Source organism: Kwoniella shandongensis, chromosome 5 (genome assembly GCF_008629635.2).
Source record: "Kwoniella shandongensis chromosome 5, complete sequence".
Lineage (NCBI taxonomy): Eukaryota > Fungi > Basidiomycota > Tremellomycetes > Tremellales > Cryptococcaceae > Kwoniella > Kwoniella shandongensis.
The window spans coordinates 486,039-508,027 of NC_089291.1; the positions used below are offsets into that span (position 1 = coordinate 486,039).

At 51.4% G+C, this 21,989-nt stretch overlaps 6 protein-coding genes across 6 annotated transcripts; 5 read left to right on the forward strand and 1 right to left on the reverse strand.

The window, feature by feature from the left end:
• Positions 1–162: 162 nt before the first annotated feature.
• On the forward strand, positions 163–5,087 carry CI109_102869 (uncharacterized protein; the record flags this gene model as incomplete). The annotated part of the gene is made up of 18 exons (XM_032001259.1): positions 163–281; positions 341–470; positions 532–1,270; positions 1,335–1,574; positions 1,635–1,740; positions 1,794–1,885; positions 1,943–2,079; positions 2,139–2,250; positions 2,311–2,428; positions 2,481–3,050; positions 3,109–3,278; positions 3,333–3,432; positions 3,498–3,618; positions 3,674–3,902; positions 3,967–4,100; positions 4,166–4,237; positions 4,298–4,457; positions 4,516–5,087. 18 exons carry the CDS (start codon positions 163–165, stop codon positions 5,085–5,087), a joined length of 3,921 nt encoding a protein of 1,306 aa, XP_031864149.1.
• A 526-nt stretch (positions 5,088–5,613) lies between these two features.
• On the forward strand, positions 5,614–7,135 carry CI109_102870 (uncharacterized protein; the record flags this gene model as incomplete). Its single annotated transcript, XM_032001260.1, has 6 exons — positions 5,614–5,679; positions 5,751–6,047; positions 6,160–6,456; positions 6,527–6,710; positions 6,775–6,908; positions 6,968–7,135. The coding sequence occupies 6 exons, from the start codon at positions 5,614–5,616 to the stop codon at positions 7,133–7,135; spliced, it is 1,146 nt and encodes a 381-aa protein (XP_031864150.1).
• A 776-nt stretch (positions 7,136–7,911) lies between these two features.
• On the forward strand, positions 7,912–10,627 carry CI109_102871 (uncharacterized protein; the record flags this gene model as incomplete). Its single annotated transcript, XM_032001261.1, has 4 exons — positions 7,912–8,200; positions 8,264–9,472; positions 9,536–10,353; positions 10,412–10,627. The coding sequence occupies 4 exons, from the start codon at positions 7,912–7,914 to the stop codon at positions 10,625–10,627; spliced, it is 2,532 nt and encodes an 843-aa protein (XP_031864151.1).
• A 3,771-nt stretch (positions 10,628–14,398) lies between these two features.
• CI109_102872 (uncharacterized protein) lies at positions 14,399–15,726 on the reverse strand (the record flags this gene model as incomplete). Its single annotated transcript, XM_032001262.1, has 4 exons — positions 14,399–14,590; positions 14,678–15,060; positions 15,223–15,282; positions 15,354–15,726. The coding sequence occupies 4 exons, from the start codon at positions 15,724–15,726 to the stop codon at positions 14,399–14,401; spliced, it is 1,008 nt and encodes a 335-aa protein (XP_031864152.1).
• A 717-nt stretch (positions 15,727–16,443) lies between these two features.
• Positions 16,444–18,215, forward strand: CI109_102873 (cytochrome c peroxidase, mitochondrial; the record flags this gene model as incomplete). Its single annotated transcript, XM_032001263.1, has 9 exons — positions 16,444–16,554; positions 16,665–16,917; positions 17,017–17,156; positions 17,301–17,530; positions 17,594–17,655; positions 17,716–17,815; positions 17,874–17,927; positions 17,982–18,065; positions 18,128–18,215. The coding sequence occupies 9 exons, from the start codon at positions 16,444–16,446 to the stop codon at positions 18,213–18,215; spliced, it is 1,122 nt and encodes a 373-aa protein (XP_031864153.1).
• Positions 18,216–18,767: 552 nt separating this feature from the next.
• CI109_102874 (aconitate hydratase, mitochondrial) lies at positions 18,768–21,704 on the forward strand (the record flags this gene model as incomplete). Its single annotated transcript, XM_032001264.1, has 7 exons — positions 18,768–18,952; positions 19,221–19,329; positions 19,392–19,627; positions 19,700–19,917; positions 19,973–21,344; positions 21,403–21,605; positions 21,661–21,704. The coding sequence occupies 7 exons, from the start codon at positions 18,768–18,770 to the stop codon at positions 21,702–21,704; spliced, it is 2,367 nt and encodes a 788-aa protein (XP_031864154.1).
• Between the last annotated feature and the right edge of the window lie 285 nt (positions 21,705–21,989).

Genomic DNA, 21,989 nt, shown 5'->3' on the forward strand with positions numbered 1-21,989 from the left:
TTGCTAAACGCTCGGACGCGTCTCGGAAAGTCAAGAAAGCAATAATACGTTGTCGACATGACATCCAAAGCATCCACCAGCAGTCATCTTCATCATCAAGATTGATTGTACGACACCGACAACACTCGCCGAATCGCCAGGGACGATGCATCTTAGCTCAAGATGACAACACCCGAGGTCCCAATAGGGGCCAAAGTCTCCGTTTCAGCAGGTATAGGTCATGTTCGATGGACCGGATCAAATCCAGGCTTCGCAGCTGGTAAATGGGTCGGTGTAGAACTGTGAGTCTGCACTATGGGTTTTATAGAGGCGCACAGAGCTGATTTCGATATATTGGAAGATTGGAACCCGTGGGAAAGAACGATGGATCGGTGAAAGGGGAAAGATATTTTGACTGTCAACCGAATCATGGTGTCTTTGTAAGACCGAGTCAGGTCAAAGTGCTTGAGGAGCCAGTCCCACCTGCTACGGTAGGTCGACCGCCTGTCGAAACAATATCGCTCAAGCTGATCAATATTACATCACTTGCAGCCCCGATCAAGTTCTGCTCGACCCCCTGCAACACCGACCACTACACGTCTAGCGTCCACCAGCTCGTCACGAGCTTCTTCCCCTCAGAAACCTCTCACCCGGACCGGTCCACCGTCCACTCCCCCTCGTGCTGTCTCCAGCTCTTCTGTCCAGACATCGAAAACTACCCCTGTTCCTCCTACTGCTCGGCGTGCATCAGCGACTGCTACACCGACGACTCGTTCGTCGTCAGGCAATGCGTTATTCAAACGACCACCGTCTGTGCTTGACAACTCGGCATCAGCTCGGGCGCCAATACCCCTGGCTGCCCCAGCAGAGGAAGAGGAAGTAGTCCCAAAGCCCTCAGGGCGTATGTCGCCTCCGCCTCCACCCACACCGAAGCGACAGCTCGTCTCCCCCTCGCCGTCCGTCCGAAGAGTTGTATCGCCCACGCCTAGCGCGACATCTCGTCACGTCCCTTCGCGATCTATATCAGCAACCCTCGCCCCGGCGGCAGAAGTTACGGTCACCTCGGAAATAGCGCCAACACATATCGACATCGGATCTCGGCCGTCTTCACCTGAGAAGGACCAACACGCCACACCGGCTACGTTTGCGCAGAAGCGGGAGTTGGAAGAACTGAGAATAAAAGTCAGGATATTGGAAAACAGAAAACATGAGGATCAAGAACGGATCAAATCGTTGGAAAGTAAAGCGGGCGAAGCAGATACTCTACGTGCGGCAAGGGTCAAATTGCAAGGTAAGCCCCAAACTCTATGCTTGTCACGGTTCAGTATATGTATTGACCTGCTATTCTGGTACAGCTAAATTCCAGGAAATACAGACTGCACTGGTAGCAGCCCAACGATCATCTCGCGATATGCAGTCTGAGAACGCACATCTCGAGACCAGAGCAGCTGAAGCGATGGATCAGCTAGAAATGGCCGCGTTGGACAGAGAGGTTGCGGAAGAAAAAGCGGAATCGGCCGAGATGGAGGTGGCAAAGTTGAACGAAAAGGTTGCAGAGTTGGAACTGGAAGTGGCTGTTTTGAAGGAGGAAAATGGTATGTCCACCGCTGAAGACTTGAGGGGAGGTGCGAGTATCTGGCTGACTGAATCGGTAGCCGAATATGAGAAGCCGGTCAGCGGTGTAGAAGGTGGAGAAAGGACGTCGTTAGCCTTTGTGCAGCTAGAGAAACACAACGAAAGGTTGAAGGAAGCTCTTATCCGGTAAGTCGACAACGATACCCGCTCCGATCATTGCCTAATACTTTCACATATAGTTTGCGGGACGTCTCGAGCGAAGCCGAGCGAGACTACAAAGCCAAGGTGGCCGAACTAGAGAAAGAACTCACCTCACAAGAGGACCTCCTTAGTTAGTTACTCCACCCCGTGTGAGCAAACAGGGACAACAGCTGACTTATCAATCTAGGTCAACTCGACTTGACCGAAGCGAAACTGAACAACGCCGAAGCGCAAGTGGAAGATCTCAAGCAGCAACTTGACGACGCTCTTGGAGCAGAAGACATGTTGGAGCAGTTGACAGAGCGAAATCTCCAAATGGGCGAGGTGTGTCTTTCCTTATGTTGCGTGCATGCGTACCAGGCGACTAATGCGTACTTGAACAGCGCATCGAGGAGATGAGAGTGACAATCGAAGATCTGGAAGCGTTGAAAGAACTAAACGACGAGCTGGAAGAGAACCATGTCGAAGCTGAGAAGCAATTGAATGCAGAGATCGGTGAGTGGTAACAGCATTATTTGAACAAGCATAATTAACTGATGTGAACAACTTCGCCAGAGTCTCTAACCACTCAAATGCAATACGAGAAAGCTCGCTCAGACGAGCTGGACAACGTGATTCTCGACATGGAAGCTACTATCTCTCAGTTCCGCGAGCTGGTCACGAGCCTGCAGAGGTGAGTTGGCGATGGCATACCAGTGAGACGCGACGCTGACATTAATGACCAGTGAACTGGATGTCCTTCGTGCGCAACAAGCTACGCAAGAGCACGCGTCTGCCACGACTTCCAAAGAAGCGCAAGCCTTGCTCAACCTCAACTTGAAACTGCAATCTACCGCCGTGAAAGCGCAAAGCAAGACTGTAGATCTCGAGCTCAAAAAGCTTGAAGCCGCCCAACTCGCTGAACACATGCGTATCATCCAAGCATACCTCCCTGATCCTTATTACGAGACCGAGTCCGACTCTACCACAATGTTCCTTTTCTTCAACAGGGTTTCGGCGAAAGTCGACATGCTCATCAGTGTCATCTCGCAAATACACGGTCTTCCGACTTCCCTTCATACTGCGACATCAGAAACTTTGGTTGGGGTTTGTGAGCTGAAAGGGAAATTGAGACATTTCTCAATCTTGAACAAGAGGTTCTCAGCGATCATGCGAAGAGGTACGACGGAAGACTGGATAGCCTTTGGGAAGCTGTTGGGAGAAGTTGGTGGAGTGGAAAGCAAGGTTGATGGGTGGTTGACCTTGGTCAAGAGCGACGAATTCGTGGAAGGCGAATGCGCTAGGGAATTAAGCAGGTGAGTCGGCGGAACCGTGTGTCTGACGACGAATCGACTGACGCCGACTCGTGTGAAGTCTCATCGCTCAATTTGATCATCTTGCCGAGACGGCGTTCAACAAGCCATTGTTGGATGTCGGAGAGCTCCAACTCGGATTGACGTACAACCTGGATTGCGATCTTGATAACTTTGCCGCAGCTGTCGGGTTTGCTAGGCAAGCGATCTTGTCCCTGTCTACCGAAGACGGTGAGTGCGATGACGGACTATTATTGGTTCTGCATCGGTGCTAACGAGATTCAGATATCGTGATCGATGTCGGGGAAACATCACTCGAGGAGGGAGTGTATGAGCCAGTACAAAGAATATTGGATCTTGTCAGGAGCGTCAAGGTGCCTTCTGGGTGAGTAAAGGCATCCTCTTCTTGTTTCTGGCTCAGTGATCATTCTAAACTGAATATGTGAACAGAAAACTGGTCACTCAAGTGGAAGAGATCGCAGCCGACTCTGCAGCATTATCGCCAGAGCATACTCTCGCACTTAGTGATCTCGCCCACTCAGTGTCAAATGCGGTTGACCTCGCCGTGCAAGTGAGCCACTGACCTTTCACTTCCACACGTTGTCAGATGCTGACGTTTAATTCAGCTTGCTCAACGGATAGGTGCACATGTTGCAATGATCCGGTCTACGAAGCAGCCCCTTCGACTTGCCGATATCGAAACTTTTCTAGCAGAGGTCACTGTGGAGTCTTCCGCAGCTTCGGACGCACCGCCATGGGAGCTGATAGGGATGTTCATTACGAGGATCGGTAACGAGCTAGGTGTGGTCTTGCCCAAGGTCAAGGCGGCGGTCAAGGCAGGCCAGGTCGTTTCTCGTGAGTCATCTCGTCATCCAATGCGAGCCTGAGTACGTCGCTAATGTGAGTTGGTCATGTTCAGTCGACTTCCCTGCACCATGGTTGGCAAGAGTGGCCGCTATCAAAGAGGCTGCATCCTTCAATGCTGATACAGAAAGGAAGGTTGTCAAGCTCACAGAGGAGGTGAAAGACATGCTGCGAGAGATCAAGATCAGGGTGAGCAACTTACTTGGTCTCGCGAGCCTGTAAGCGCGATGAACTGATACGTATAATGTTTACAGGATCAAAGCCTGCAAGAGTCAGGTGTAAAAGTGGAAACCCTCGAACGACGGCTGGAGGCCTCGCGCAAACAGGTCAGCTGATAGTCTGATCTGATCTGGTCGTAAAGCTGACGCATCGATACATTCCTACAGGGCGATATCATCGTGGAGTTGGAGAATGACGTGGCCAAGGCTAAGAAGCAAGAGAAGGTGTACGAGGACGCTATCGAGCAATTACAGGCTGAGCAGGATGCATTGGAAGCTGAGAATGCGAGGTTGCGTAAAGGCCAAGGGCACGCCGGAGACAGACAAGGTGGGTTTTGCCTATTTCTCTCAAATCCAACAGCGAGATTAACATGTACGTTCAACAGCAAACGCTCCAACCTCGACCCCAGGCATGGGCGACCTTCCTCTGGGCACCTCGACTGGAGCGGGTCTTGAATCATCCCAGCTGGCCGAGCAGATTGAGAACCTGCGCAGCGCAGTCCGATATCTGCGATCCGAAAACGCCTTGCTCAAGTCGAAAGAACTGTACAATGAGATTCATACACTTCCAGCATTGAGATACCGTTCCGAACCATCAGTACCGGATCTCGTTCCTTCAACTCTCACTTCGCCAGGATCACCATCATCTGCTTCTGAATCTGATGGGGAGTTACCGAAAACGCCAATTCACCAACAAACTATTACACGACATTCTTTGCATGTGGAATCCAAACTACTGCTCAAGGAAATGGCAACATTCCAAGCGAGTAAGAAGGTCATTGATATTTCATCTCTAGGCGCGGGCGTAGGCGAGAAGGGTACTACTAGTAGGGGATGGAGGAGAAGGAAGGATGATCCGGAGATGCAGATTTGGGAAGCTAGGAGGAAGGAGAAGCGATTAGAGAAGAAATTAGAGGGCTTAGTGGATAGAGCGAAAGTGTTGGGTGGAAGACGGTGACCCGTGAGGAGTGCGAGGTGCAGTGAATTGGTGCAAGGTGGTATCAGGCCTGTAGTAGTTAGTAAGGAAAGTAGTGGACTACCTCCACCGCTTAGATTTTGTACGAATGACGTTATGTGGACAGTGCATGTGTATCATGTATATGACGTTCAATAATAATGAAAGGGGTCAAGTTGGTTGGAGGTGCAAGCTACCAGCTATACGCTACGCTACGCTACATGCAATTAAACGAGCGAAACGGCCGAATCTAGCAACATGCGCTGTGGTAGGTGACAGAACAACTGGAATTTAGAGTGGAAGGCACGGGATCAATTCATACGAAATGACGTCAGTCTAGTCATGTCAGGTAAGTTATGGCACGTCACCGACCGTGCTTCGAGTGTGGTGTCGGTGGGCAATAAACCGGTGCATATATATAAAGAGAAAGAGAAGGATGCCGTGAAAGACTTCTCTTCTCAACTATAACACTGTTAACTCACTCAAACTTCCAAACACAAAGTAAAAGTATTCAATTATTATTCTCACAATGTCAATGCCTATCATGAGACCTACTGCCCGACTTGCGGCTTCTACCATCTCCAAGACCGCTATGGTGAGTCACCCTTGTCCCCTTCGTTGTGGCACCGTGCACCGACCTAACCCTATCATGATTTGCCTGGATAGCGATCTCGAACCATCACCACTATCCCTCGAACGACCGCCGCTCGATTCCCATCCACTCAAATCCGAAGATCATACGCTACCGACATCCCTGCAGCAGGAGCTTCTCAACCCCCTCCCCCTCCCCCTCCCCCTCCTCCTCAGCAAGGAGGTGCAGGTGGCAATGGACCTTTGTTCGTCATTCTCGCTGCTTTGATAGGTCTCGGTGGTGCCGGATACTGGTACCTCAAGCCGGTTCGGGATGTCGCTGCTCTCACGCATAAAACCGTTGATAGCTTGAAGGAGAATGCTGGACAAGTTGTGAGTGTGGCTTTTATTCTCGCTGCTGCACAGTAGCCCGCGTGATCTGTGTTGCCCTTTATTCTCGTTGTCTCTAGGTCATTATGGAAGCTGACCAACCCTTGATCTCTAGGGTGACCTCGCTGGTTACGCCAAAGGCCTTCTTCCTCCCGGAGCATTTGCCATCTACTCCACGCTCTCTTCTCAACCGGGTGGCGTCAACGGCTTCCTCTCTTCTCTCAAAGACAAAGACCTCACCGATGTCCTTGACGAGCTCAAGAAAGTCGGAGGTGACGATGTGAAGCGTGTTGTTGAGAAAGTCCAGAAGAAAGTCCAAGAGGCCAAGGGCAATGTCAGCGATGTTGATTGGAGATCGTTGGCAAAGGACTTGAAGGGAGAGTTGCCAGAGGGTAGTCAAAAGGTCGTTGACGTGAGTGCTCAAATATACTTCTTATTGCCTGTGGAGATGAGCTCATAGTTTCTGTTCCCGTCTCACGTAGATGCTCATCGGTCAAATCCCTGACAAGGCTGATATTGACGCTTGGATCAAGAAGGCCAAGGAGACTGGAGAGGAGCAATTGAAGCAGGTCGAGGCTGCCGCCAGCAAGGTCTTGAAGGAGGTTGAGAAGGCCAAGAAGGAAGGCAAAGGCAACGCCGATGCTCTCTTGAAGGGCTTGAAGCAGTGTAAGTGGAAACAACTCTGCATCCGCGCGTGTATCACCTTGACTGACTTGTCCCTTGTTTATAGCTGCCCCTGGCGATGTCGACTCCCTCATCAAGCAGATCAAGGAGGCAGCTAAGAGCGCTGGTCTCCCCGCTGATGCCACCGAGTCTTGGTTGAAGAGCAAGGTCGAGGACGGCAAGGTCGATGCTGATGCTCTTGTGAGTGGATTGGCCCTACAGTAATCGTCTGTTCGTGCTAATATTCTTCCTTCGTCTAGGTCAAGCAACTCGAGAGCAGACTCCAGTCCGCATCCAAGTTCATCCCCGGAGAGCCCAAGGAGCTCGTCAAGCAGGTCGAGCAGATCAGCCCTTCATTGGCCAAGCTCTTGGCTCAGGCTCTCGAACAGACTGGTATCACCGACAAGGACGGAAACAGGAAGAAGTAAAATGGGTTTTTGGGGAAATATTCACAATATGTAGTAACTAGTAGTCAATATCCAACAGGCAAATACAATATGTAGTCAATCAAATCAAGCATGCAAGCAGGCATTCATCGTAATTCGAAGGACACCATGGTATGTACGCTTCCTTGTCATCTGGCTAGCTGTACGTGGTCCCCCCTTTCAAGGTCAAGGCACGAAGAAACTCGCTCAAACCACGAGGGGTGTTTGGTACTCGTACTACGTTATCCGGTTTGCATTATAGGCAATACAAAACGACTTTGTAATGAAAAGTCGTAATGAATAATGAATGATACCAAACCTAATTGTAATGAATGACTTGACCCTGTTACGTTTTTTTTTGGCAAAAATCCCCTCGAAAAAAAAGTCAACGAACGAGTTATTCGTATTCGTAGTGGTAGTAGCGAGTTCAGCAGGAGAGCGGAAAGAGAAACAAACCCTCATTTTTGACATTATTATTTGTTGGATACTCGTATATCCATTCAACAGAAACACAAAAGCCGTAAGCTTTCATAGCGTTAAAGGAGACTCTTGCCTTCTTCACACCGATCCATCCGTTCCGCCCATCAACCCCATTCAAGAGTCAAACCAAGGCAACAATCCAATCACCAAACCTCTTACTCCGAACAACGAAAAACGAAGAAAAAAAAAGTCGAAACTCCTTCTTAGCCGTCTTTCGAGCGTTACCGACTTTCGACAGCTTAGCGCTCTCAGAAAGAACCAAGAACCTCGAAGCAAAGACTTCAGCTCCAGCTTTCAATATGGCCGCCGAACCCGTTTCTGTTCAGCAGCAGGAACAGCCCGTCTCCGCAAAGCAACAGATGCAACAACAACAGCAACAGCAACAACAACAATCCGAAGCCCAAGCTCCGGGTGTCGCTGTCAACGAGCAGACCACCACGAACGGCGATGCCGCTGTGAATGTGGAGGGATCGCAGGAGCAGGTCAGCGGGAAGAACGAGTCTGAATTGCATGTTGCATGTGCCGAGGGAAAGTTGGAGGATGTCAGAGCCGTCTTGAGCAGAGGTCTCGAGGGTTTGGAGAGCCTTGGTAAGTCGTCCTGAGAGAGACGCTGGGATCTGTTGGACTGACAAACTGGTCTACCCGACACAGACATGAACACTGGCTGTACCCCAATTGTCTTGGCTATTCGAGGCAACCACCACGATGTTGTCAGGGAGCTCCTTTCGGCCGGAGCTATCGTCCCTCCCCCAGGGCTCACCAACGACCCGCTTATGCTCTCCGTCCTCTACCCACAACCGATGTACGGTATGCCCCCTCAGTTCATCGGAATGCCCCAGGAATACTACCCCCAACCACCTTTCTACCCCGGTGCCGAGGGTCAGCAACAACAACAGCAACAACGAGGTCCCGGAGGAATGTTCATGTCACCTCCCCCGCAACAGAGAAAGGACATCTCGCCCAACGGTACTCCCAACGTTGGAAACCCCAACAACCTGCCTCCCGCCGATGTGAGCAAGACTATCCCCTGTAGAAACTTCCCCAACTGCAAGTACGGCGGTTCGTGTGTCTTCTTCCACCCTCGACCTCAGCAGTTCTACCCCGGCCCCGGTGGACCCGTCCAGAACGGCTCTTTCGCTCCCAACGGCTACGAAGGTGGCTACCCTGCTCCCTACGCACCTGCTCCTGGACCTTACTACGTGTCTAACGGTGGTAACGGCTTCAACCCCGCTTTCGAGCAAACTCAGCATCAACAAGCATCTCAACAACCCCAATCCGAAAACTCCGAACAACAACAACAACAATCATTACAACAACAAAATGCATCAAACTCACCCGTTACCCAGCATGACTCCAATACCCAAGCACCAGCTTCTATCCCGGTTTCCGTCCCATCACAGCACGTTCCTTCTGCCATCGCTCCCGTCTTCGTCCCGGGTTTCATCCCTGGAGACCTCTTGACTTCTCCTCCTCCCCCATCCCAATTCGGTCTTTCGCCCATGTCTCCATCCATGCTTGGCTCTTCCCTTCCCTCCATCCCTCCTGCCGAGGCTTTCTTCGCTGCCCAATCTCCTCCCAACGGTTTCATGCCTATCCCGCCTATGAGCGGTGGTGCTGATCCCAGACGGCAGAGTTTCGGTCAACAGCAACAATACGGCAAACCTTTCGGTCACGGAAAGAAGCCAAGCTTCTCAGGTGGACCCAAGCCTTGGTTGGGTCGACCACCCATGGCCAATGGAGGTGCCAAACTCGGAAGCTGGAAGGATGGGAACCCCCCTCCTTGCGCTTTCTTCGTCCAAGGTAACTGTAGAAACGGAGAGTTCTGCAAATTCCCCCACCTCGATGCGGAGGGCAATGATTGTGAGTGACAGCTTTCTTGATCAACTGCGATGACGGCTGATCCTAAAAATCTTTCTTGAACAGGCCGCCACCCCGACGTCGTCCGAGGCGTCCTTGCCCCTCTCCCTGCGCTTCCCCGACAATCTCGTGGCATGCGAATGATGGGAGGTCCCGGTTTCGCGCCCTTCGATCCTGCATACAGGCAGCAACAGCACCAGCAACAGATGCAATTCCTTCAGCATCAACGAATGGCCGCTGCTCAAGCTCAGCAAGGCGTTGCTGCTTCTGTTGATGGCGAAGCCGCGATCAACGGATCTACCGAAGTCGCCGTTGACGGTGCCGTCGCTGAGGCGAAGGACGAGTCGTCTGCTGCTCCCATAGAGGAGACTTCCCAGGAATCACAGTCCGCTTCTACGACCCTCCCTCCTAAGCCTGCATCTGCCGCCGCACCTATGCCCGCCATCATCCGATCGGCGTCCCAGCCTGGTGTTCAGCGAGTCCACGCCAACGGCCTCAACTCTCGATCCCACTCCCCCGCACCTTCCAACGTGTCTTTCCACGGTAACGGACACCCCCGTCGAGCTGGCTCTCGTGTCCCCCACATGAACGGTAACGGTCCCGTCAACGGTAATGCTGCCAACGGTACGGCTCGATCATCGTCCGCTGGCACCGGCGCCGACAAGGCTTCCAAAGCTGCTGCCGCTGCTGCTCAGCGTATCCCTCGAGCGGACGAGTTCCCAGCTCTCGGTTTGGCAACCCCCACTAGCGAGAAGAAGGAGCCCTCGTGGAGCAACGGCAAGACTGCGGCTCAGGTCTTGTCTGCCCCAGCACCACCTAAGCCTGTGGTCGTCAAGACCCCTCAGGCTGACGAGGAGAGCACAAGCGGCAAGAGTGATGGTCAGGTGAGTGGCATGGACTGTACTCATATGATCCGAACTGATAAGAACGACGATACTGCAGAGCGTGACCATGGACTCTGAGTCTGAGACAGACGCTGTGATCATCTCCCGAAAGCCCTCGACCGCTGCTACTCCCGCATCCTCTGCTTCTCCCGCACCTACATCTACCCCCGCATCTGCTCCCGAGACCAAGAAGGCACCTATCAGCTTCGCATCGGTCGCAAGCGCTGTTGTTGCTCCTACTCTCGAGTCTGCCCCTGTTGCCCTCAAGGCGTAATGCCGACCTGGTTTTTGCCTTTTCGCCTCCTTGTTATCTCCTCACGATATCTTCCTTTTCGCTTCTTATTATGTTTATAACTTGATGTACTTTTTCTTTCCCTTTCCCTGTTTATAGCAACGCAACGCACACGTACCCTTGGAGGGAATCCGTCTTTCTTCTTGTTTTAGTGCAGACTTCGTACTAGTGCCCCACTAGGGCTGCTATTCTTGGGCTTATTCTATCCTGATCTTGATCATCATTCTTGGTCTTTATGGGTTACGTCGTTGGTCACTGTGTTCTTTTCATTCTTTTTGTGTCGCTCATGGGGGCGAGGAGCGCGTGCGAGCATAGGTGGATGGTAGTGTGAAGGATGTGTACTTGAGATGTATGCTTTTGCATTGTATAATTACTGTTCTGTTGAGTGGTAATGGCTGAAAGGAAGCTCGTCCAGCCTAGTCTCATGAAGTACAACGTCGCAGTCCCTTGTATACTATATACTATGGCTTTCTCTGAGCTACGGTGGTTGGGCCGAGGCCGGTACAACGGCGACAAGCGAGTGAACCGAGTGCGTCGCGTACAGACGAATGCTGTCTTTTTCCCTCCGCTCCGTTCCCGCACTCATTTGACCGATCGTTTACGCGTACACCGCCCCGCTATGAATGTCCACTACAATCAACCCGCTTTCCGATGATTTTGACCGCAGGCCGCAAACAACCTCGACATTGTCAACACAACCACCATTAGTATTCGAGCCTGTACAAATGCTGTCCTGCGGATCGAAATGGTAGTCCACTCCAAACGCAGATTCAGAAGATCCACAACTCAGTCTATTTTAATCCCGTTTTGCTTGCCGTACTCTGGTGATCCCTGTATGCCTTGTATCTCTCGGTTTCGTCCGAAAGTGACGACTTGCAGTAAGTCCAGAACACGACGGATGTATCGGGGTACAGTATGCACTAAGCACGAGTCTGGAATCGTGATGTAAGACCTAAGATCAAGCGCAGTGCCTTTGCACGATCGGGATGCGGGATCGGGGTCCGCGCTTCCAAGGAGATGAGCTGCACGTCCTCGTTCACCTTGTTTTAAAGGACCAAACGTGTTGTGTCGCGTCGTGTAGCGTCAAAGCGTAGTACCTGTCTCATAATGTGTGTGTGTGTGATAGATCGTGATCGAGAGACTACACATGCATGTTTTCTGAGGTGCAGTACTACGCGGACGTGTGATGTTGTTCTTGCAGTCGGATGCCTTATCTGCCTTCCACCACTTACGCAACTTCGGAGATCCCGGTGAAAAGACGGGACTATCCCATCGCATGAAGTCTAGACCATTTTGTTGGTGTCGCTCGCGTTTTGCCGAGATCAGCTAGTGTTGTGTCTCTGATTCTCTCCATTTCCCTGATGGATTTTCCACTCATGTTCTGCTGTACCTTCCTTGTCAGCTGTGATTACTTGCATGCTACAGAGAGTAAGAGAGGAAGAACGTGAGAAGAATGTGTGGCGTTAAAGCTTGCACCGCATTGGAGGTCGAGACTCTAGACATAAGCGATTGATCTCTTGATTATTCCGATAGCTACAGAACGAGTTTCCTATAACGATCAAACGTCTGAAACTGAAACGTCGTGTCCCCCCTCCCCCCTCTTATCCCATCCCTTTCGTCGCCAAGAAGGGATGATCGGAATGGGTGGCGCATCGCCCCGCATGTCGATTGCCGCTGCGCAGCACCAACAATAAAGCAATTGCGATCACTCACTCACTCACTCACCGTGAATAGATAATAGAACGCAATGGACGTTTGAGCCAAGCAGAGAAAGTTTTCGAATAATGTCGTAAACTGATCTTCTCAATTACGACATCACAGCTGCTTCGTGACGAGAAGATCGTCCTTTGTCCTCTCTTGACGCAAGTCTAGTGGTGAGAACCAACAAACCAACCAACCTACACACACTCATTCGGTTTTTCACGGCTGTCTCGCCGATACATTCCTTTCTATCGATAGTCACGTAATCGATTCGCTCCTTGAGATAGATTTTGAAAAGAGAAGACCGAGCAGGAACCTGGATTCCTCATCTACCTTCAGTACCAGTACACCCTGACGACATCTTCCTCTGCAGATCTTTCTACCGCGGTCGACGAGACTCCGACCCCACACCCTTCCTTCTACTCACAACAACCCACAAACGACCAGCTTCGCAACATTCGACGCTGACCACTGCTATACCGCCTTTTGCCTTTTTTTGTTGTGTCCGATCGTGTGTGTGTGACTGATAGCGACGCCAACACAAGACACAACACGACGATCATCATAACGTCATCAAACAACTCGTCTTCGACATTTCCTTCCGGTGCGATTACATCAAAACACGACCTCAAGGCGAACCGTGCTAATAGCAACCCGTGTCCATTCTCATCTTTCATTTCAAAAGTCGACGTACAAGTTCAGTCAAACAGTGAACGATCAGGCAATACACACACACACACACACTCTCGACATTGTTTGTTAAGGAACAAACTCCGAAGAAGTCTTCTCGATACAGCGAAACAAAGCTTCTTGCTTCTGCGGAAACAAAGCAATCGACGATCACTCTGCTCTACTCAATTCCGACAACGATAAACACAAATCAGCTGGTGACGACGGTTTTCTTCAATCCCGACTCCGACTCCAACGCCAATACGACCGACACGTTGTATCCTACACACAGCGTAGTCAGGTGGTGAGGTTGAGATTGACTGAACCCCGGAACGTGCTTGAGTGGCGAGGGGTTACGTCGAGTTAAGAACGGGTGCTGCTGTATATAAAGGAGCTCAGAGGGGACGTCTTCTTCTCCTCTTGTACTCTCCTTCTTCGCCCGCGACCTCTCTCGCCAATCGATCAAACTACATCACATCACACTGCACTTCACGAAAAGTCCTACGCAATCTCCGAGCAGGTTTCCTCCCAATCAAGCGCCTCATTCGAACGAACAGCCCACAAAACCCGGCCCATTATCCTCCTCGCGTCACTTTGGGTCTGGGAAAGAGTGAGTGCGCGGCTACTGGTCCAGATGACTGTAACTTCCTCCTGCTGCAACCTACTGACCCTATTCAACTCTCAATCAGGTCCCTTATCCTGATTCTCCACCATGTGCTTGACCGCCATCTCCCACTCACCCGTCAACTCCCAAGCATGTTCCATCCGCGCACCGACTTGTCATATTACAGGTAACTATCCCGATAACCACAAATGCGAATGCGGGAGCTGCAAGTGTCAGGTGTTGACCAAGGAGAAGATCTGCGTGAATGTGAGTGGGGTCTTTTTTCCCCATTCATCATGCCCCGAAGTAACATATTTGCATCGCGTATCCTGTATACTACGGAGAAAGGTCAGACAAAGTTCCACATGCTCATGTTTGGCTTATAGTGCATCAAGGGCAATCATGCCTAACAACATGCACGGCGAAAAACGCGCCCACGACTATGTCTCGGTGCTATTCTTCGTCTGGTTCTAGGAACTTTTGCTATTTATCACAAGTCATCATTGACGGTTACACGAGCCTGTTCATGACCCATAGACAAAGGCTCTGAAAGAAAGTACACGGGGGCGAACGGAAACACGTTGATCGTGTTTCGTATGTAGGAAGAAGATGCATATCCCGCTTATATTACATATTACATTATGGTATGCGAATGTCCAATCGCGGCGACTCAGGATGATATCGTCCAAAAATCAGGTGGTTCCGCGCAAGAAAAGTATGATACGTCGAACAGACTCCAGCCGAAGCTAGGACGAGACAAATTAAGCGTGGTGTGCTGATTACCCCACGGTAAGAGCGTTGGCACCGGTAGGTTGCCACTTTTTCTTCTGGAATCGAGGTGGACCTTGATCTGATCTGCCGCCGCGTCCATCTTGAGGCCTGGAGGAGGGTTGTCTGTTTGACCAGCCAGGGTTGGCGTCACCATCTGATCTTGCTCGTTTGGCGGGAGGGGCGGAGGAATCGTCGGCGCCCTATATAGCGAGAAGTGTGTCAGCGTCGATCAAGTGTACATCCATCGAGCAAAGAGAACTCTGTCCAACGTGGACGTCCAAACTCACCTTTGTCTTATTTCTAACTCGTCTTCCACCTCTGACCTTGACCTTCTCGCCGTCTGCCCCAGCACCAGCACCTTGTCCTTCATCGCCCACATCACCACCTCCACCACCTTCCTCCTTCTCCTTCTCCGCCTTTCTTTCTCTCTGCGTCCCAACTCTCTTATTCCTCTCATCGATCTTCCTCTTTCTCTCTTCTCCACCACCTCCACCACCTGCAGTCAACTCGACGTTGATGTCCCTTCCTTTCAGATTGGAATGGTGGAGTTTCAGACATGCTTGCATGTCTGCTGAGGAGGAGAGTTCGAGGAATGCGATACCGCGAGATTTGGGAGCTTGAGCGGGGGTGTTGGGTCTTGTGGTGAGTAGTCGGACGGCGGGTTGTTTGCCTGGAGCGGGAAGTAAGGTCAGTATAGGTTACTAAACATTTAGCCCTTCGCGACTAAGAGTTGAGGAGAGGATGGCGAAGGAGTAGTCACGGGTGTGCGATCGAAGACGTCAAGGCATCGAGTACCTGACACGAGTGGAAGAAAAGTTAAGATCAAACGCACCGATTGCAGGCTCAAAGTGTTTTTGGACCTCTTCTCGTGTTGTCTTGAATCCGAGATTACCTGGAACACAAGACGGCATATGTCAGTGGATACACAGCCGATACATTCAGTAAGCATTCAAAGCTACTCACCAACAAACAAGATGAAACGCTGCTTTGCATCTTTCCTCCCCTTCTTCCCTTTTCCAGCCTCACCTTCGCCCTCTTCCTCCTCGTCCCAAGCTGTCTTTCTCTTCTTCCCCTTATCCTTGGTAGACTCGCCATCTTTCTTGGTCGCTGCGCCCTCATCCTCCTCTCCAGCATCGCCTTCTCCCTCCTTCTTGGATTTCTCCTTTGACGGACCGCTGACGTTCACGCTCACTGTCTTCTCATCATCATCCGGTACGACCTCATCTTCCTCTGGTAAATCAGGTGGAGCTTCTTGACCTGCTTTCTTCGCTTTTTGCTTACTTCGGAAAGCGAGCGCTTTCTGCTGTTTCTTCGTGAGTGCTGCTGTTGCGGACATTATGAAAGTCGTTTATTGAGTAAAGTCTGAAGGGGTGTGTCGAGGTTGACAAGGTATGTTGATGCATTTATCTGTACTTTGCAAACCTTTGCTTGTCCTCTCGAGAAGTCAAAGATCAACTTTTGTTCGGATATTCTATAATCTCCGCTTCTCAAAGCGATCACGTGGTATCCGTTATTGGAATACCGGGAGCATAATCCCCTGATCTGATGTTGAAGGTCTGATTTGATCAACGACGCGTGTGATTGGCTGAAACCGTGAGGGATGATGCTTGGTGACTACGTGGTGTCGTATATGGATGACCACTTGCTTGCTGCTCGACTCGAACTGACTGACCGCCGACTCACGGTCTGAGTAAAAACGGTACGGTCACTTCGCTTCGAGTGAGTGCATACAGATATCCCTGCGCTCATCTACTGATGTACATCTCGCTTCTATTGCAGTAACAGAGTAGTGAGTCGAACAATTGTGATCATGTGACGTAAAACGGTGTCTGGTCTGCCAGCTGTGGGGTGATACGCCCACGCCCCGGACGGACTCTTTACCGGCATTCATGGGATTCATTCATTCAGCCTCAATTCCCACCCATTCCTAGATAGATCCAATCACATTACGGATTATTCATCCCATTTGCATCTTCCCCTCCTCCGCTTTCTTTACCTTCTCTTCTGTTTTCCTTACGCAAAACAGATAGCTGATACTACTCCAAAGCCCAAAATGTCACTTCGTACACCATTGCTTAGAGCTACTTGTGCTCGACGAGTCGGGAACGGTTTCAAGTCTCCCGCTCTCAGAAGACGTTTCGCCTCGGAGAGTGGTCCAGAGATCGTGAGTGCGCGTGTTCATCCTGTCGTTCCTCTTGCACGCATGTGATATCATGTCTTCATGATGGCTGGGTTTTAAGCTGACCATGTATCTTCTACCTCATTCGACCACAGCCCAAGCCCCCCGCTCCTAGATCATCCAGTGTTCCTTACCTCCTCGCCGGAGTCGGTGCCGCCGCTCTTGGTGCCGCGTACCTCTTCTACGGAACTGACGGTACCCCTCGAGAGACCGCTAAGGAACTCGCCTCGGACGCTCGAGGTGTCGCTGCTGCCGCTGAGGGCAAGCTGGGCTTGAGAAGAGGTAAAGATGAGTACCAGAAGGTGTACGACCGGATCGTCGAGACTTTGGAGAAGGAGGATTACGATGGTGAGTCACCATACCCTGCAATGAGGAGATACGCCAGACCCGAATGGGAGAGAGTAATAGCGCAAGCATTCGAGGCTGACTCGCATTCGTCACGCATAGACGGCTCCTTGGCCCCTGTCTTGATCCGTCTCGCTTGGCACTCATCGGGTACCTACAACAAGGAGGACAACACCGGTGGTTCCAACTACGCGACTATGCGATTCAAGCCCGAGGCTACGCACGGTGCCAACAACGGTCTTGTGAGTTGCGCCCTATGACTATACACCATGCCATGTAGACTTCCGGTCGCCAGATCGACCACGTCGCCCCTGTCCTCTTTCCCTGTTCATACCCGACAGGTCTCTGGTCTTTTGGATAACGCGCTGACCATATCCTCGCACCAGAACATCGCCCGAGATCACATGCAGAAGATCAAGGACGAGTTCCCATGGATCTCCTACGGCGATCTTTGGACTCTCGCCGGTGTCGCTGCAGTCCAAGAATCCGGCGGTCCTACTGTCCCTTGGAGACCCGGAAGGATCGATGGATTCGAACACCACGTCACTCCCGATGGCAGATTGCCCGACGCTTCTCAGGCTGAGGACCATCTGAGAGCTATCTTCTACCGAATGGGGTGGGTTTTTTAGGGTGGCTAGGGCTTCTTGAAGGTGTACTGACGCGAATCTCAATGGAACAGCTTCAACGACCAGGAGATTGTCGCTCTGAGTGGTGCTCACGCTATGGGTCGATGTCACACTGGTGGGTAGTCCTGCTACTCCGATCAAGCTTCCGAGCTCGGTCGCTGATTGTGCATTGTAGACCGATCCGGCTTCGAGGGCCCTTGGACCTTCTCTCCCGTTACTTTCAGTAACCAGTACTTTACCCTCCTTAAGGATGAGCCATGGCAGTGGAGGAAGTGGTAAGTCTAATCGTGGAAGGAACCAAGTCAGCGTCACTGACCACGATCGCAACTGCAGGAAGGGACCCGCCCAGTACGAGGACAAGAAGACTCACAGTCTCATGATGCTTCCGTGAGCTACCTTTTGGTCGACGTCCTGATCACCGCTGACAACGATTAATTGCAGTACCGATATGGCTCTCATCAAGGACAAGTCATTCAGGAAGTACGTCGACATCTACGCCAAGGATGAGGACGCCTTCTTCAAGGAGTGAGTCACGACAAACTTGATCGACAGCACCGGTCAAGTAGCTGATTTTCGTCCCCTTGTAGCTTCTCCAAGGCTTTCTCCAAGCTTATTGAGCTTGGTGTGCCCACCTCACAGTTCGCTGGCGAGGCTTGGAACATGGGCAGTCAGTAGGGGTCAGGCGCTTGAAATCAGCAGTGGGGATAGGAATTAAATGGGTTTACATGTGTTAGTATAAAGCATGTATCGTTGTCTTCTTTCATGTCGGCCTACATTACATCTGTGTGCAGTTGAATACTTCCATGTCGTCGGCCGCAAAGTGTCCTCATAACATTTCGGTGTATCTCGGCTAGTAGGCCATTTATAGCCGAAATGTATGAATGACGTGGAATTGATTGATTGACGGATTTGATCGGCGTAGTGCGGCGCTACTTGATTGACCAGTCATATAACGAGGAAATAGAATAGAAAGAACCTTAGAGCTTGTTAGCACAACTCCAACCCACCTGCTATACACACCACACCACCACACACCGCATCACCACCCTCGCAATTGTTTTTACACGTCCTTGTCATCTCTTCCTTCCTTTCTTTCTTTCTTTCTTTTACCCAAAACCCAAAAGGTATCTTAAAAGCTGACTAACAAGTCGGGCCTTTAACATTACTCTTTTATATCCCATCTCATCCCATATAATCTAACCTAACCAGCAAGAGAATCCACTCACAATGGTCTCCCGCTTCCTCACTCGAGGAGCTACCTCCCTCTCCCGCCAGTCCATGCTCTCAAAGAGAACAATGGCCACTGTGCAATCCTCTATCGGTGACAAGAAGGTCGAGATGTCAAACCTCGAGAAGGGCAAGTACATCAACTATCAAAGGATTGAGAACAACCTCCAGGTCGTCAGGTCAAGGTGAGTTTTCTAGTGTCCCGCACAAAGGATGAGCGGCAAGTGGAAATCCAAATCTGCCTTGTCTGCCTTGACATCTCGGATACACATGTGCTCAGCAGCGCTGGCGCTAGACATGCTACTGCTGGTGCTGTTGTGCAAGATGCCAAGGGCGACGTGGCGGGCTCAGCTTTGAGTGCTATCAATCCACTTCCCGCAGCCACCTCATCTCTTCTTTTCATCATCTCGGTTACACACACTTCGCGAGTTCCTTGCTGACCTTCCTTTACAGACTTAACCGACCTTTGACTCTCGCCGAGAAGATTGTCTACGGTCACTTGGACAACCCCCACGAGCAAGATATCGAGCGAGGTGTTTCTTACCTCAAGCTCCGACCTGACGTAAGTGGAGCCTTGCCGTATTACGAGATTACAACAAGTACTGACATTGCTTCCACAAACAGCGAGTTGCGTGCCAAGATGCTACCGCTCAAATGGCTATCCTCCAATTCATGTCCGCTGGTCTTCCCCAAACCGCCGTCCCCACCTCTGTCCACTGTGATCACTTGATCCAGGCTCAGATTGGCGGTGTTCCCGACTTGAAGCGAGCTATCGACATCAACAAGGAGGTCTACGACTTCCTTGCTACCGCTTGTGCTAAATACGGTATTGGCTTCTGGAAGCCTGGATCCGGTATCATGTGAGTGTGCACGGTCTCTCAGGTCCGTGATTCCCGGGTATGTAACTGATCAGGGCGCAATCGTCTGTGCAGCCACCAAATCATCCTTGAGAACTACGCCGTCCCCGGTCTCATGATGATCGGTACTGACTCCCACACCCCCAACGCCGGTGGTCTCGGTATGGTCGCTTGTGGTGTTGGTGGTGCCGACGCCGTCGACGTTATGGCCGACATCCCTTGGGAGCTTAAGGCTCCTAAGGTTATCGGTGTCCACCTCTCTGGAAAGTTGAACGGCTGGACCACTCCTAAGGGTAAGCTGATTGTCAGATCAGTCTTGGAAGAGGACCCAACTGACATCTTTCTCAGACGTTATCCTCAAGGTCGCTGGTATCCTCACCGTCAAGGGTGGTACCGGTGCTATCATCGAGTACCACGGTCCTGGTGTTGAGTCTCTCTCAGCTACCGGTATGGCTACAATCTGTAACATGGGTGCCGAGATCGGTGCCACCACCTCTCTCTTCCCTTACAACCACCGAATGGCCTCATACCTTAAGGCTACCAACCGATCCGCCATTGCCAACTACGCTGAGGAGTTCAACCACAACCTCCAGCCCGACCAGGGTTGTGAGTACGATCAATTGATCCACATCAACCTCGACGAGCTTGAGCCTCACATCAACGGTCCCTTCACTCCTGATCTTGCCACCCCCATCTCCAAATTCGCCGCCGAGGTCAAGAAGCACTCTTGGCCCCAAGAGCTCAAGGTCGGACTTATCGGTTCATGCACCAACTCCTCTTACGAGGACATGTCTCGATCCGCTGCCATCGCCAAGCAGGCTGCTGAGCACGGTCTCGAGGCCAAGTCCAAGTTCACCATCACTCCTGGTTCCGAGCAAGTCCGAGCTACCATTGCCCGAGACGGTTTCGTCGACACCTTCGAGAAGATCGGTGGTGTCGTTCTTGCCAACGCCTGTGGTCCTTGTATCGGTCAATGGGACCGACAGGACGTCAAGAAGGGTGAGGTTAACTCCATCATCTCTTCTTACAACCGAAACTTCACTGGCCGAAACGATGCCAACCCCGCCACCCACGCTTTCGTTGCTTCCCCCGATCTCGTTACCGCAATGGTCTTTGCCGGTGACCTTACCTTCAACCCCTTGACCGACACCCTCAAGGGTTCCGACGGCAAGGAGTTCAAGTTCGCCGACCCCTCAGGTCACGAGCTCCCCGCCAAGGGCTACGACCCCGGAGAGAACACTTTCCAAGCTCCCCCTGCTGACGGTACCACCGTCTCCGTTGCCGTCAGCCCCTCTTCCGACCGTCTCCAGCTCCTCAAGCCTTTCAAGGCATGGGATGGCAAGGACATCGTCGAGGCCCCTGTCCTTATCAAGGCTAAGGGCAAGTGTACCACTGACCACATCTCCGCTGGTGGCCCTTGGCTCAAGTACCGAGGACATCTCGAGAACATCTCTCAGAACTGTCTGATCGGTGCCATCAACGCCGACAGCGGTGAGGCCAACTCGGTCCTCAACCAGGAGACCGGAGAGTTTGGTGCTGTCCCCACCGTCGGTGCCTACTACCGAGACAAGAACATCCCTTGGGTTGTTGTTGGTGACGAGAACTACGGAGAAGGTTCTTCCCGAGAACACGCTGCTCTTGAGCCCCGATTCCTCGGTGGTCGAGCTGTTATCTGCCGATCTTTCGCCCGTATCCACGAGACCAACTTGAAGAAGCAAGGGTGAGTTTGCACATGTGACTGAGCGTCCGCTCTCACAGAGCTGACAAGAATGTTGCAGTATGCTTCCTCTCTGGTTCAAGAACCCCGCGGACTACGAGAAGATCTCCGGTACCGACAAGATCTCCATCCTTGACTTGCAAAACTTCAAGCCCGGTCAGGACATCACCTGTGAGATCACCCACAAGGACGGTTCCAAGGAGAAGTTCCTCACCACCACCTCTATCAACGAGGGACAATGGGGTTGGTTCAAGGCTGGTTCCGGTGAGTTAATCGATGTACAAGCCACTTGGGATTCGTGCTGATATCCTCCTTTTAGCTCTCAACATGATGGCCGCTGCCGCCAAGGCTCGAGGAGCATAAGCTGCTTGACGGGTGCTGTGTTGTCTGTTCCGACCTCCTGAATCAATCTTCTTATTCTTAATCAATAGTCCTAGCATTGTTTTCTCCTTTGTTTTTGAAATCTCAGTAATTTGTCAAACTGTTTTGGTAGGCGATTGTCGGTGGAACCTGGCATCACGAAGAAGATGTCGAGGGCGAAGTGGTCAATGAAGAGTTTAACCAATTTATCATATATCTCAGGAAACTCGGTTTTTGATTTGGAATTAACGTAGCTATATGTTGACGTGATGCCAGCATGATGATCAA